This window comes from Syngnathus acus, chromosome 3 (assembly GCF_901709675.1).
Source record: "Syngnathus acus chromosome 3, fSynAcu1.2, whole genome shotgun sequence".
Taxonomy (NCBI): Eukaryota; Metazoa; Chordata; class Actinopteri; order Syngnathiformes; family Syngnathidae; genus Syngnathus; species Syngnathus acus.
Window position 1 is genome coordinate 18,312,211 of NC_051089.1, and position 15,923 is coordinate 18,328,133.

At 43.2% G+C, this 15,923-nt stretch overlaps 1 protein-coding gene across 11 annotated transcripts in view; it reads left to right on the top strand.

Annotated features, from left to right (window-relative positions):
- The first annotated feature begins 4,143 nt into the window (after positions 1 to 4,143).
- Positions 4,144 to 15,923, top strand: part of tpcn2 (two pore segment channel 2) — a 148,061-nt gene continuing 136,281 nt past the window's right edge. For 6 of the 11 annotated variants that reach the window (XM_037246653.1, XM_037246656.1, XM_037246659.1 and 3 more), the window contains exon 1: positions 4,146 to 4,787. In XM_037246653.1, coding sequence (XP_037102548.1) covers positions 4,646 to 4,787 — 142 coding nt within the window. In that variant the 5' untranslated portion in view covers positions 4,146 to 4,645. Of the gene's footprint in view, positions 4,788 to 15,923 lie in introns of all 11 variants that reach the window. The other 5 variants (XM_037246655.1, XM_037246658.1, XM_037246663.1 and 2 more) reach the window with 4 other exon arrangements.

The window sequence follows — 15,923 nt, forward strand, 5'->3', positions numbered from 1 at the left end:
TTGACGACAAAAATTTCATGCAAATACACACTGTTATAAAACAAATTTCATTGTCACAATTGTCTTTATTTTTCAAATGACAAAATAACCAAATATAAGCCATTCAGGCAGATGTGAACAACTCTAAAAACACAAATTCTGCCTTTCATTCATATCTGAAGAGTCAGATAACATTGAACAAACTGTTTGAAATACCTTACATTTACATGAGTTTAAAATTATTTTTGCCTCATGAACATTTTAAACAGGAGTTATAAGTAATGCAAATTTGTCTGTTATTTTTAAAACTTAAAACAAGTGAGTTTTGCTCTTGTCATTTACAATATCTTTCAGAAAGTAATAGTTTGTGTCATGTCTACAGGTTTATGTATAACATAACAGTATTAACATGGCCACTTCGTTCGTCAATGCCATTATTAACATTAGTTTTGAATTCACATTTGAATTGTAAATGCATACGGCATAACCTCTTGTCAAAAATATATATTTTTTTAAATGTCTACAGTTATAAACTTTCAAAAATATTTTATTCACTTGAGATTTTATTTACTTAAGAAAACCATGACATACACATGACATGAAACAAACTATTTGGAATTTGTAGCAAACTCACTTTAGCTACCATTAACGTTTAGAACCCATTAACCTTTGTGTCAGAAGCTCTTCTCTTCCAAACTATCAAAACTAAACAACTAGTCACGTAGCGAAAACGAAGTACGAGCTAGCAAGCAAGCTACAACCTTAGTCCAAGCTTGAAATTGATTGATAATGAAATGAACAAACTTTGCAGGACAAAACAACAACTCTTACTGAAAAACCTCGGAGACTCACCTCATAGCAGCCTTCCTTAGTATTTTTTTAATTTTGTCCTTTTAGAAGCAACCGGCGTCGACTCGCCTCGAACTTCAAAGACAACTTTACTTGTTCTGCACACTCCTTCTTGTTTTTTTTGACGGTGGCGCACAATTTATGCACGTTGCTGCCTCTTAGCGGAAATTGTCGAATGAAGCAATACAACATTTCTACATTGTCATACAAATTACAGCTGGTTTAGGGTTCAATATTCAAATTTGATGGATTTAATCACGTTTACAGAAATAACCACACTTCACACAGATCAATGGTTGTTTAAAACAAAGCAATACAACTTCTGTACATTATTTATACAATTTATAGCTGGTTTAGGCTTTAATATTTCATATTTAATGGCGGGGGACAAGCGGTATAGGGGATGGATGGATGGATGGATGGATGGATGGATGGATGGATGGATGGAGGATGGATTTAAATTAGGCCTCAGGTTACAGAATTAACCACACTTCACATGGATCAATGGTTGTTTAAAACAAGCAATTGTCATGCCGTCATGTTTTGTGGGTTATTGTTGTCTTGTCCTGTTTGTCGTATTGTCACTTCCTGTTTTATTTTGATAACGCTCCTCTCGTTTCAGTTCGTGGGTCCTTCCTCTGTGCGTCAGTCTACTTGTATTCCCTGATCCCAATTGTGTGCACCTGTGTCCTTGATCCTAATTGTCTGCACCTGTGCCCTTACCCTTCTGTGTGTATTTAGTCAGAGTCTTCCCCTTGTCTTGTGCCAGTGCGTCTTGTCCCGTCCAGAGCGCCAGCGATCGCGTGGAGTTAAAGAGACCTTTAGAGAACCTAGTTTGTGAAGAGACCTTTGTTGTCAAGCCTAAGCTCTGTGTTTTGTTTTTTGCCACCGTATTTTCCCTCTTTTGAGGTGCTTTGATTTTTTGCTGACGCCAACCTGTCAGATAAATTCCTTTTTTGTTGGCACTCTGCATCCAAGTCCTCTCCTTGATCCAAGTCTGACAGCAATACAACTTCTATACATATTTATACAACTTACAAGCTGGTTTAGTGTTTAATGTTTCATATTTGATGGATTAATTGTCACCTATTTTAGGTTATTCCATAGCCCTAATATCAAGTTATAGAAATAACCACACTTCACACAGATCAATGGTTGTTTATAACAAAGTATCACAACTTCTGTACAGTATTTATACAACTTGCAGAATGGTTTTGAGTTTATATTTCATATTTTATCGATTTAATTTTTGTCATCTATTTTAGGTTATTCCATAGGTTACCAAAATAACCACACTTCACACAGATCAATGGTTGTTTAAAACAGAGCATCGATACTTCTGTCCATTATTTATACAATTTACAGAATGGTCTTGGGCTTATTATTTCATATTTGATGGAATTAAATTTGTCGTCTATATTAGGTCTATGTGTAGACCTGAAATAGACATCTTTATTAGGTCTATGTGTAGACCTACGTAGAATAGATGTCATAGACCTAAAATAGACGTCTATAGTAGGTCTATATGTAGGTCTATATTAGGTCTATATTCTAGGTCTACACAGACTTAATATAGACGTTTATTTTAGGTCTATATAATGACCTAAAATAGACGTCTATATCAGGTTACAGAAATAACCACACTTCACATGTATGGATCAATGGTTGTTAAAAACAAAGCCAAACAACTTCTGTACATTATTATACAACTTACAGCTGGTTGAGACTTTAAAATTTCGAAATATGATCATATGTGATGTTTCTAATTTAGAAATCTATTTTAGGTTTACATAGAGACTTAATTTAGACGTCTAAATTAGGTCTACACATAGAGGAGAGGTCTAATAGCCTTAGTTATGGCTCACAGGGAAATGATGCGTTTGCAAGATAATCAGTGACACAGACACTTCCTCATTCAAATGTTCACGCACCAAGGACTAAGGCGATGCTAAAATCGGAGACGCAAGTGACACTGCACAAGGCAAAAAAAAAAAAAGAACACGGACCTACTGGTGAGAGCTGTCTACTTCGTACTAACTCTACACACTACTACGTGTCTGCCCCGCCCACTCACAGTGATCGCAAAGAACAAAAGGACTGGATTATTATTTTATGATTATGAAGTAGTTTGTTGCTTATGAAGTTGAAATAAAAAATCAGAGACGCTGCAATAACAATAATAAAACAAACTTAATTTTATGTTATTATGCTCCTGCAGGTGTCAGTGGTGGGCACGTTGCACTTTTCTAGTATGCAATTTTTTTATATGAAATGTACTTTTCTTATGTGACAGTCAGCCTATCCATGGGGGCAAATAGTCCTTTTTATTCTATCTATTGTGTATGTCTATTGATTGTCTATTTATCTGTTTATTGCTTGTCTGTTGTTCTTGTCTTAAGTGTTTGTTTTTTTTAGCTCTCGTAAACTCTTTTCCAATGTGGTCTTCCAAAATGGCAAAATAAACTGACTCTATGACTCTGGTGTTTCTTTTCTGCTGTGAAGTGTGACTGGTGCACTTCTCATTGAGGAAATCCAACAATAGTACTACCCTATAGGATAATTCTCCCCAAATATCAGATTTTTTCTGTGACTAAAAGTTCATTTGAGCCCTAGAGGGTGCTGTAAAACTTTGGCATCTTTGCTTCTCAACCCACACCCATCCCTGTTTCCCACATTCCTATCTCATGGCCCCATGTACATAAGAAAATGTGGCCTAATGAAATGGAAAGTAACCCCAGTGCTCCCATTTGGCAGTGCTTGGTAGAAAAAGGAGTAGTGTGAAAATGCTGGTAGTCCTAGTGTTAAGGGAATGGAAAGGTTTATGGAGTGTAAATGTATTGGGGAGGGTTTAAAAAGCTATAATATTATGTACTGGATCACAATTCAAATGGAGATTCACGCGCAACCATGACTCACTGGTTTCACAATGCATGATTTCCCCTGGGTTAGTGTCGTGTGGTAATTCTCAAAGTAGACACTTTGCAAGTTAAACCACACTTCTAATTTACTTGCAATACACCAATGTGGTGTTTAAATTTCTAAATAATGTATATACTGTTTCTACTTCACGGATCTTCGTTTTTCACGGGTGGTTCTGGAATGCATTCACCGCGAAAAACGAGGGATCACTGTATATTGAAAGTGCATTTTTACTGGGTTTTGGCACCCTCTGGGTCCAAGACGCCCTTAGTATCTGATTATGTTTCCTAATGTGTGAGCCAGCGCTGCCTTTTTCTGTCGCCTAGTTTTTATTTTTACAGTCTATATTTTCACCCCTACCCACCACCGTAAACAGTGAGTTAACACAGACACCGTTCCCTTGAATGCTGATCACTTTTTTTTTTCGTCCCAGTAAGCTTTTTTTTTGGACGACAAATTGCAACACAGGCAGACCGTGGAGGTGGAGTCGAGAGGGTAGGAAGTCAATGTAAGGTGACACTCATGGGACAGAGGAAATCAGTCATTCCTTGGTATGTTCCCCTTGAAGAGATCAGAATTTGCAATAGTGACTAGTAAGGATAACGTTTGAAAATTATTCCACAGTGACACTTTGCATACCTAGCAATTAAATGGTTACTGTAGCAACTTGTATATAGTTAGTGTTCGGCAGTCCGATTGACTAGGGGGAGGGGGGCAGTGCGCGTTGTGGGAGGGAGACTTGACACACTCGATCTCTTGGCGCGGATGTTAAGAACTCCTGTTGTTGTTCAATAAAGAGTCAGTTACAAGCCACGACTTGCCTGATACTTCGATACGCTACATTACTTTTTCAATTGTGGGGCCAAAGCTCGGAAAAAACAGCGCGTCGCTTTCTTGAATGGAATCACAAAAGCTGCTGGTGGAAAGTGCCGAACGAACCCCCAGAGATTACGGATGCTGGTCGGGCAGAGATCACCGGGACCCTTCTAAGCGGACGTACCTGGTCAAATGCCGATCGAGCAGTGTCAGCGGACAAGCAGGTGAACATATCTATGCTATGAATATATCTATCTTAATTTCCAATGAGTCAGGAAAGACTACAAAGACCTCAATCTGGAATGTTTTTATGACCTATCACTTTGTCTAATAAGACACGTTTAAGTAAACCCTCCTATCGTCCTAGGGGTCAATTTGACCCCATTAAATGCTTATAAAATATAGTCGTTGACTTTTATTTTTTGCCTCATAATCCATATATTTTCCATACTTTTTTTGGGATAATATTTTTTCAATGTACTGAACACATATTGCACGCATTGGTCATCCTCTGGGGTCAGTTTGACCCCAAGCTCTTTTAGCTGTTCAAACGTCTGTCAGTGTGTGTGACCTAACATTCACACAGCTGCAGGTGCAGAGTTGATACATTTGAGTTGAAACATTTTATTTATTGTATTATACATTGCTTATTTTTATTTCTAGTTTCCTATTACACGAGAACATTGAGATTTCCCACCCCATGGGCATGAAGGTGTGTGTGTGTGTGTGTGCGTGTGTGTGGTGCGTGTGTGTGTGCGTGCGTGCGTGTATGTATGTGCATGGGTGCGTGGGTGAGCGAGACCTACTGTACTCACACTTGCCACAAGTAAAACTGATTTTTACGCACCTGCTGGGAGGGCGGGTTGTTCCGCAAGGACATTGATGGTTCATGCAAAATCAGGGAGGTGCAAACATGAAATCTTGCATGGCAGTCCTCTATCTAAATCCTTCCTCATTGAGTTATATGCTATCTGTCTGTCTTTGAAAATGTCATCTAGAAAAAGGTTTACTGTCTAAGACAGGGGTGGGCAAACCTTTTGACTTGCGGGCCGAATTGGGTTCTAAATTTTGACCGGGGGCCTCGAACCAGGAGCAGATGGATGTAGTGTTTTGTGTGAAGTAATATAAATGACATGTAAAGGTAATTGCATAAAGCTTTTTACTTTTAGTAGATACTAAACCACTGGATATTAAAAAAAGCTTTTTGAAAACAAATGCATTTATTGAACAGCATTAAAAAAATATTTCACCAAAAAAACTACCCATCCCAGTGATTCTTATTAAATACGACACTGTTATGATGAATAACATTTTCCATCACTTCAGCGCCCAGCACGGTCAGATTTCTGAAATATGTTTATCTAATTGAGGCGAAATCACATTCAACGGCAAACATTCTGACCAAATACATCATCTTGAAGAATCAGTGAAAGAATACATCTACATCAGGCGTTGGTGTCAACTCCTTTCCTACGGGGGCCGAATCCCTACATGTTTTCCAAGTTCCTGTTAAACACCTGATTCAAATGACCAGTCGTCCTCACTTTCAGCAGGAGCCTGATAATGAATCAGGTGTGTTTAACGAGGGAAACTTGGGAAAACATGTAGGGATTCGGCCCCGAGGAAAGGATCTTGACACCTCTGATCTAAATAAAGTAATAAAGAATCAATAGTATTGTTGGTTTCCCTTTTTTGCTAGTGCATCATAGTCTGGAGGTAAAAATTTTGTGTGGTAATTCTTAGGATAGAGCCGACGGTGTCGGTCCGTTAACTAGACCTATGACGGGCTTTGTTGACGTTCATGTGGATGAATGTCTTCTCACACACGTAGGTCGAGCCAAATTGTCCACTCTTTTTTAACAATCGGCACTCAGGTCCACCTTCTTTTCTTCGGGCCACTCTCATTTTAATGGTACAGGATTCCAAGAGTGAAGGTTTGTGGGTGGCATTACCGTAAACTGTATCTGAAAACTCAGCGCTGCGAATTACGAGAATATTGACGTCACAGCCTACACTCGAAATTCGGCACTGATAGATGAAAATGACTACGTACTACTGGAGTACGCACCACGCCCTTGTGAGTGTGTGCACCGAGCTTTCTGACACGGCTCCCGGGAGAATATGCGCTGGGCTGTGCGCTTCCCCATTACTGGGGAAACATAGTAATGCAGGGAAAATGACCCCAAAAAATTAATAATACCATTTATTCAGGTTTAGCGGGCCGGATTTGCCCATGTCTGTCTAAGAGGTTATGGAACAGCTCTTTGAAGTGAAGTGACATAGAGGAGATTGTCTCTGAAACAGGACTGTTTTGGAGGAAGACCCTGATTTTGAGGTGTGCTCATCTGCTGAGAATGAGAGTTTTGACCCTCCCTGTTGTCCCCTCAACGATTCAGACACTATCGCTTCCTAAAATTGAAAGATAATGTCAGTTTTCCACTGAATCAGCAGGGTAGGCTGGTGCTCCCAACGTTATCAAAATGGTTCCAGGACCCAACCAACTATGTAGTTAGCCACTGGTTTGACATCAATCCATCATTGGAGCTCTTCATCTTCAATCAGCAAATATTGTTCTTGGATGAGAAATTTAGAGGGAAGCGAGTGCCTGGGGACAGTGGAAATGACTTGGATCTCGTTGACTTGGAAGCCTACATTGGCTTGCTAATTTTGGCAGGCATTTACAAATCAAAAGGCGAAGAAACAGCAAGCCTTTGGGATGCTGTGAAGGGAAGAGCAATATTTCCTTCCACCATGTCTCTGAAGACATTGCAAGTTTGTCCCGCGTCATACGCTTGATAACAAACAAACAAGGCAGGGCAGACGAGAATGTGACAAAATTGTGGCAATAAGGGTTGTGTGTGTCAAGTGGGTGCTGCGTTTACCCCTGCTCCAGGCCCCTACGTAACTGTTGATGAGTCCTTAGCTGCGTTTCGTGGGCGCTGTCCATTCCGACAATATAGCCTACGTATGCCTAATAAAGCAGCCAAATAAGGCATAAAAATATGGGCAGCCCAGTCCCAAGCCCATATAACAAAAAGAGGATGGATGAGTGATAGGTTACAGTAATTAGCCCACAATATATTACAAAAATTAGATAAAAAAACAAGTCATATCCTTCGGTCATATTACGTCATCACCAAAACCAGTACGTGCGATCATTAATGTTGAGAAGTATATTTGAGAAGATTTGTATGAAAACTTCAAAATAAAATAATTGTAATTTAAAGATTGGAGCTATGGTGACGCTAGAGAGGTCAACTCACTGATCTTCATGGGGATATTTATGTATTCAACGAATAAAAAAGTGCCTTTCACAAAACGTTGGGCCAACAAATTCTGTAAATTATTTCTAAAGGTAAATGTGCCTGGGGTCAAATTGACCCCAAGGACCAAATCTGTGATTATTTTTGAGGACGATAGGAGGGTAAAGTAAATTCAAGTCCACTGACACCCTTGATTTAACGGCATAGTACAGATGGATGGATAGATGGATGGATTTTTCGGGTTTGAGTAGATGGATGTATCGATGGAAGGAATAATATCTTGCAGATATATTAGTATATACATAATGTATATAGTACGTATGTATACACTGTGTGCAGAATTATTAGGCAATTGTGCATAAACGTTTTAATATCACAATGCAAAATCATTTTATGCGTTTTTTACATCAATTACCGTTTTTTCCCATGTATGATGCGCAAAATTTAACTAATTATTGTCCTAAAATCCGGGGTGCGCATTATACATGGGTAAAATTTTTTTTCAATTTTTTATTTTTTTATTTTTTTTTATTTTTATTTTTTTATTTTTTTTTTAAGAAACTCATGGTACAACAATTTTTGAAGAAATCTTGTCACGGATGGAGTGTGGAAAGGAAGAGGGCGACCAAGTGCAGCTTGTACCAGGGTTCATTGGAGGAACTCAAAACACAGACTTTGGTAAACTAACATAACTCTCTAACCAAACCAACAACAGGACTGACCAACAAAGACGTGGAACCAAAAAGACAGGGTGACATTACAAAGACAGGAACAGAAACCTGTGTATTGTCCAAATATTGTTGTTTTTTAATCTCCATCGCGGACTGGACGTCCATACGGAGGCAGTATCACTGCGCATGCGCACTATGGATCGATGCGAATAGTCCTCTTCTCTTCTGAATGACAATGAATGTGATAGTTTAATACATACACTCAGCAAATAACAAAATACGTATTACAGGTAATATTTTATTTCACAACACTTTGCCTTGTTCCTTCGTCTCTGCTGTTCACTTCAAAACATCGCTCCATACGAACGCAATGCTCTCGTATCAGACGCTGCTCGATCACATGCTCGTTTTGCTGTCACAATGTACCCTACACAAATCCGAACATTTGTTGCGGCCCTCCGAGTCACGACGAGAGGCAAGTTTTGGTTTCCAAGGGTGTTTTTATTCCTCTTCAACTTCTCTCCCATACAGAGCCGACTTTTTCACATGTCTGCACGTCACTTTCCTCTCTTTTCATTTTAACCTAACTGATCGGCGGTGGTGGCCTTTATGGGCAAGTCGGAGAAATCAACGGCAACAAAACAAATACATCCAGCCTAGTTAAGACCATACCAAGACTATAAAAATGGGACCCATTGCCTCCCTGCTTGGCACTCAGCATTAAGGGTTGGAATTGGGGGGTTAGATCACCAAATGATTCCCGAGCGCGGCGCCGCTGCTGCTCACTGCTCCCCTCTCCCCCAGGGGATGGATCAAAATCACACGGGGATGGGTCAAATGCAGAGGACAAATTTCACCACACCCAGATGCGTGTGACGATCATTGGGACTTAAAAAAAAAAATAAAAATTTGGGTGCGTATTATACATGGGTACAGGCTTTTTTCCAGCATTGACATGCCATTTTTAGGGTGCGTATTATACATGGGGGCGCATTATACATGGAAAAAAACGGTAGTTATGATCTGTTTCTCTCATACTTCTCTTTACTTTACTATATAAATTAAACCTTTTTGCTAAATGAACGGAAATAAATCACAATATGTTCACAATATAAAACTGAAAAAAGTTGCATAAGGCTGAAACTGACAGTTACAGATGGGTGGATTAATTAATTGTTTGATTGGTTGGTTGACTGAAAAATTGATTGATTGATTGATTGATTGATTGACTGGTTAAGCTGTCTCTGAAGGCAACATAAATAGATAGGTACTTGATAGATGCTTACAAAGGTGTTCTATCGTGTGGAATGGGTAGCTTATACCTCACCCCGCTCACTCACATTGAGCACGCACGCACGCCACACACTTACACACACACTTACACCACACATGCACACACACATGCACACACACACACACACACACACACACACACACACACACACACGTACCTGCACGCTGATGACGATATGTGGTGTCACCACGATAAAATACCACATTTCCCCTGCCAAGTTTAGCCATTTTTATTTTTAATATGGTTTGAATAGTAAATCTGTGGATGATTTGTAACAGTGTGAAACTTCCTTTGGCGCAACGGGCTAGCAACTTAGCTTCAAACACAGCAGACTGAAAGCTCAAACTTTGGAAACATTATTTAAGATTGTATTTTTTATTTTATTTTAGCAGATGCACTGATCGGTTGGCACTTTTAATTTTGTTGTACACGTGACAATGACAATAAAGATCTATTCTCTAGTCTCTATTCTTAAGATGAATAGGTAATGTCCCCAACAGTGAATACAGTCACCACTTCCTCATTTCCTTCACATGTGAACTGTTGAAGACTCGACAAGGCCAGTCCAGATTCTGAATCATTGGTTTATTTTAAATACGAAGTTAAAGTTTATTTGAATATCTGTAATTATTTATGGAGCTAAAATACTAAATATTTCACAACCTGTATTGGCAATGACTTGGTTTTTGTTTTGGTTTACTATTTGAAAGGAAAAATAAATGTTAATTAAATAAAAAGACCACAACTTTGGTTGTACTTTTCTGTAACACCTGTTTGCTGTTTGTCAGTTGTTTGCCACAATGACACCTCGTGTGCAACCTGTGTGAACAGAAGTGACTCAACATTTATACAAGTTACTTCTGTATAGGAAAAAGTCACACTTCATCTGTCTTGACATTTTACTTCTTCATTCGATTGAAGTTGTGGTTAGAATGTCTGCGTCGCAGTTAAAAATTATAGGTTTGAATCTCGTGTGAAACATGCATTTGCATCTTCTCCCACATTATCCATGGTATCTTTTGCCTTCAGTCACCTTGAGAGTATTTCTTGATACAAGCCATTATTGTTATTGCTTTTATTTAAACTTTTATGAGTGCGGGAGGCGGGGCTGGCTTTGTTTTGTGCTCGGCAGTTTAAAATACAGGAGCTATACAGTGGAACCCCTGGAAGTCAACTGCCTCGGAACTCAAACATATTCGGTTTTCAACTCAAAATGTTGGGAAATCTTTGTCACAGAAACTTCGGAAACCAACCCGACAACGTGGCTATTGTAAACAAAATAGAGATCGTTCTACCTCACGCTAGTCGGCACTGGTTGGCGTGTTTGGCGGGTTGTAGGACCGCTGTAAGGCTGCACTGTACTAGAGAAAAACATGGGTCCCAAGAACGAATCAGGAAGAAAAGCAGAAGAGGAAAGTGGCAAGAAACAGAGAGCTGGAAAAGGCGATGTTAGACAAGTATGAAAGAAGCATTCGTATGATGGACTTGGCATGGAATTCAAAGTGCCGAGATCAACCATAGGTTCATTTTTGAGGAATAGAGAGACGATAAAAACTGCTAGTGTTGCTAAGGGGGCTACGAGGGGTTACCAATGGAAAAAATAAAAAGGAAAACAATGACAAAATGCAGCCACCGAATTTTTTTTTATGGAAGGGGCTTCCCTTTACAAACAATGCACCTCCTCTCCACCTCCACGTTCATAGATTCAGCGCCAAATCAAGTCAAGGCATGTAGGATCATAAATTCACAGTTTTAATGATGTGTTGTAAGGAGACGTATCATGGAAAATCCATTTGTTTTGCTTTTGTATTCATCTTGTGTACTTGGAGTCTCCAAGATTGTAGAAAAGTGTAATCTATCCTTCCAGGTGCTGCAGAGATACTTTTATGATCTGTTTGGGGGGCTATTTTTTACTCCGTTCAGTTTTCTCCTTTTTCTATTACGTATTTTTTATCTATTACATCACATCCGTTGGGGCAGGACTACCAAATAAGGTAATGGGTGCGGCCAAACAAATCCGCCATCATTATTACTCAGAGAGGACTTTTGTAGTCCAAAAACCTCAAGAAAGCCGAAGTGGAGGGATAAAATGTTCCGTTGTTGGATGCATCAATCCACACAATTCATTGCACCGTCCTCCCAGCATTAGAACCTCAAAGAAGTTGCCTAGTCAAATTTCATTTTTTAAGCAGTGTTCCCACATCTGTGGGTAAAGTCCTGCTTGGACGAGTGTTTCAGAAATCTTTCGTCAGAAGGATTCGCCGAAAGACTGTTTAGTTGATGGTTCAGTTCCTTCAATCTATGGAAACGACGGACACAGTAAAGCGTTTAAAGCTTGAGATGGACACAAAATAAATAAACTGTATTTCACTTTCATATTATTGCGTGTCTGTGATTTTCATAGAATTAGCATCAGTCTATCTCCTGATTTTAGAGCTGTGCGCTCTGTGTTTTCACTTCTTACTAGTTGCATGAGATGAATTGCATCAAAGGACATCTTAACAAAGGATAAGCTATCTATTATCCATTTCAATAGCCGAAGTCTATATAAAAATTTTCGTAGCATTAGGGAGTAATTAAACACATTCAAACAACCATTTAATATAATTACTGTTTTGAGACCTGGCTTACCGCTGAGAAGGAATGCATTTTGAGATGGAAGGCTATGAATTCATACATAACAGACAGAGTAAAGTTGGGGTGGTGTTGCAATCTATGTTGATTTGAATATGAATTTCAAGATTGTAGAAGCTATGACACAGGTGGTGGACAATGTCTTGAATGTCTCACAATACAGATTTGTGTTGAAAAGAAAAAAAATATTATTATAAGCTGTGTCTGTAGAGCTCCGGTTCTAGCATTGACAAGTTCACAGTATGGATAGAAAGCGTATAATGCAAAAGGCACAAAATTATCTTTATTTTGCGGGGATTATAACATTCCCCTCCGTGAGTCGTCACCTTATCGTGGTGGAGGGGTTTGCGTGCCCCTATGATCCTAGGAGCCATGTTGTCTGGGCTTCATGCCCCTGGTAGGGTCACCATGGCCAACGGGTCCTAGGTGAGGGGCCAGACAAAGCACGGCTCATCAGCCCCTTATGATGAAAAAAATTAATGGATCACGTTTTCCCTCGCCACGGACGCGGGTCACCGGGGCCCCCCTCTGGAGCCAGGCCTGGAGGCGGGGCTCGAAGGGCGAGCGTCTGGTGGCCGGGCCTTCGCCCATGGGGCCCGGCCGGGCTCAGCCCGAAAAGGAAACGTGGGTCCCCCTTCCCATGGGCTCACCACCTGTGGGAGGGCCAAAGGGGTCGGGTGCATTGCAAGCTGGGCGGCGGCCAAAGGCAGGGACCTTGGCGGTCTGATCCCCGGCTGCAGAGCTGGCTCTTGGGACATGGAATGTCACCTCCTCTGGCTGGAAAGGAGCCCGAGCTGGTGTGCGAGGCAGAAAGTTCCGGACTAGATATAGTCGGACTTGCCTCCACGCACAGTTTGGGTTCCGGTACAAGCCCTCTCGAGAGGGGCTGGACTCTCTTCCACTCTGGAGTTGCCCACGGTGAGAGGCGTCGAGCAGGTGTGGGTATACTTATTGCCCCCCGGCTGGGCGCCTGCACATTGGGGTTCACCCCGTGTGACACGAGAGGGTAGCCTCCCTCCGCCTTCGGGTGGGGGGACGGGTCCTGACTGTTGTTTGTGTCTATGCACCAAACGGCAGCTCAGAGTACCCACACCTTCTTGGAGTCCCTGGAGGAAGTGCTGGAGAGCGCTCCTTCTGGGGACTCCGTCGTTCTACTGGGTGACTTCAATGCTCACGTGGGCAATGACGTGAGACCTGGAAGGGCGTGATTGGGAGGAACGGCCCGCCCCGATCTGAACCCGAGCGGTGTTCTATTGTTGGACTTCTGTGCTCGATACGGATTTTCAATAATGAACACCATGTTCAACATAAGGGTGCCATGTGTGCACTTGGCACCAGGACACCCTAGGCCGCAGTTCGATGATCGACTTTGTAGTCGTGTCATCGGATTTGCGGCCGCATGTTTTGGACACTCGGAGCGAAAGAGAGGGGCGGAGCTGTCAAATGATCACCACCTGGTGGTGGGTTGGCTCCGATGGTGGGGGAAGATGCCGGTCCGACCTGGCAGACCCAAACGTTCTGTGAGGGTCCTGCTGGGAACGTCTGGCGGAATCCCCTGTCCAGGAAGAGCTTCAACTCCCACCTCCGCAGAGGCTTTTCCCACGTCCCGGGGGAGGCGGGGGACATTGAGTCCGAGTGGACCTTGTTCCGCGCCTCCATTGGTGAGGCGGCCGACCGGAGCTGTGGCCGTAAGGTCATTGTGCCTGTCGTGGCGGCAATCCCCGAACCCGCTGGTGGACACCGGCGTAAGGGATGCCGTCAAGCTGAAGAAGGAGTCCTATCGGGGCCCGTTTTGGCCTGCGGGACTCCGGAGGCAGCTGACAGGTACCGGTGTGGCCAAGCGGAACGCGGCTTCAGCGTTGCTGAGGCAAAAACCCCGGGCGTGGGAGGAGTTCGGCGAGGCCATGGAGAATGACTTCCGGACGGCTTCGAGAAAGTCTGGTCCACCATCCGGCGTCTCAGGAGGGGGAAGCAGTGCAACGTCAACACTGTTTACAGTGGAGATGGGGTGCTGCTGACCTCGGACTCGGGACGTCGTGTGTCGGGTGGGGAGAATACTTCGAAGACCTCCTCAATTCCACCGACACGCCTTCCATTGTGGAAGCAGGGCCTGGGGACTCTGAGCGGACTCTCCAATCTCTGGGGTTGAAGTCACTGAGGTAGTTAAAAAACTCCTCGGTGGCAAGGCCCCGGGGGTGGATAGAATCCGCCCGGATTTCTTAAGGGCTCTGGATGTTGTGGGGCTGTGTCATGTCTGACACGTCTCTACAGCATCGCGTGTGACATCGGGGACAGTGCCTCTGGATTGGCAGACTGGGGTGTGGTTCCCCTCTTTAAGAAGGGGGACCGGAGGGTGTGTTCCAATTACAGGGGAATTACACTCCTCAGCCTCCCTGGTAAGGTCTATTCAGGGGTGCTGGAGAGGAGGGTCCGTCGGGAGGTCGAACCTCGGATTCAGGAGGAACAGTGTGGCTTTCGTCCTGGCCGTGGAACAGTGGACCAGCTCTTCACCCTCAACAGGATCCTCGAGGGTGCATGGGAGTTCGCGCAACCAGTCCACATGTGTTTTGTGGACTTGGAGAAGGCGTTCGACCGTGTCCCTCGGGAGGTTCTGTGGGGGGTGCTTCGGGAGTACGGGGTACCGAGCCAACTGATAAGGGCGGTTCGGTCCCTGTATCACCGATGCCAGAGTGTGGTCCGCATTTCCGGCAGTAAGTCGGATTCGTTCCCAGTGAGGGTTGGACTCCGCCAAGGCTGCCCTTTGTCACCGATTCTGTTCATAATTTTTATGGACAGAATTTCTAGGTGCAGCCGAGGCGTTGAGGGTGTCCGGTTTGGGGACCTCAGCATCGCGTCTCTGCTTTTTGCAGACGACGTTGTGCTGGTGGCTTCTTCAGGTCGTGATCTCCAGCTCTCACTGGAGCGGTTCGCAGCCGAGTGTGAAGCGGTCGGGATGAGGGTCAGCACCTCCAAATCCGAGTCCCATGGTCCTCGATCGGAAAAGGGTGGAATGCCCTCTCCGGATCGGGGATGAGATCCTGCCCCAAGTGGAGGAGTTTTAAGTATCTTGGGGTCTTGTTCACGAGTGAGGGGAGGATGGAGCGTAGATCGACAGGCGGATCGGTGCCAGCGTCGGCAGTAATGCGGACTCTGTACCGGTCCGTCGTGGTAAAGAGAGAGCTGAGCCAAAAGGCAAAGCTCTCAATTTACCGGTCGATTTACGCTCCTACCCTCACCTATGGTCACGAGCTATGGGTCGTGACCGAAAGAACGAGATCCCGGATACAAGCGGCCGAAATGAGTTTTCTCCGCAGGATGTCCGGGCTCTCCCTTAGAGATAGGGTGAGAAGTTCGGTCATCCGGGAGAGACTCGGAGTAGAGTCGCTACTCCTCCACGTTGAGAGGAGCCAGATGAGGTGGCTCGGGCATCTCATCAGGATGCCTCCTGGACGCCTCCCTGGGGAGGTGTTCCGGGCATGTCCCACCGGTAGGAGACCC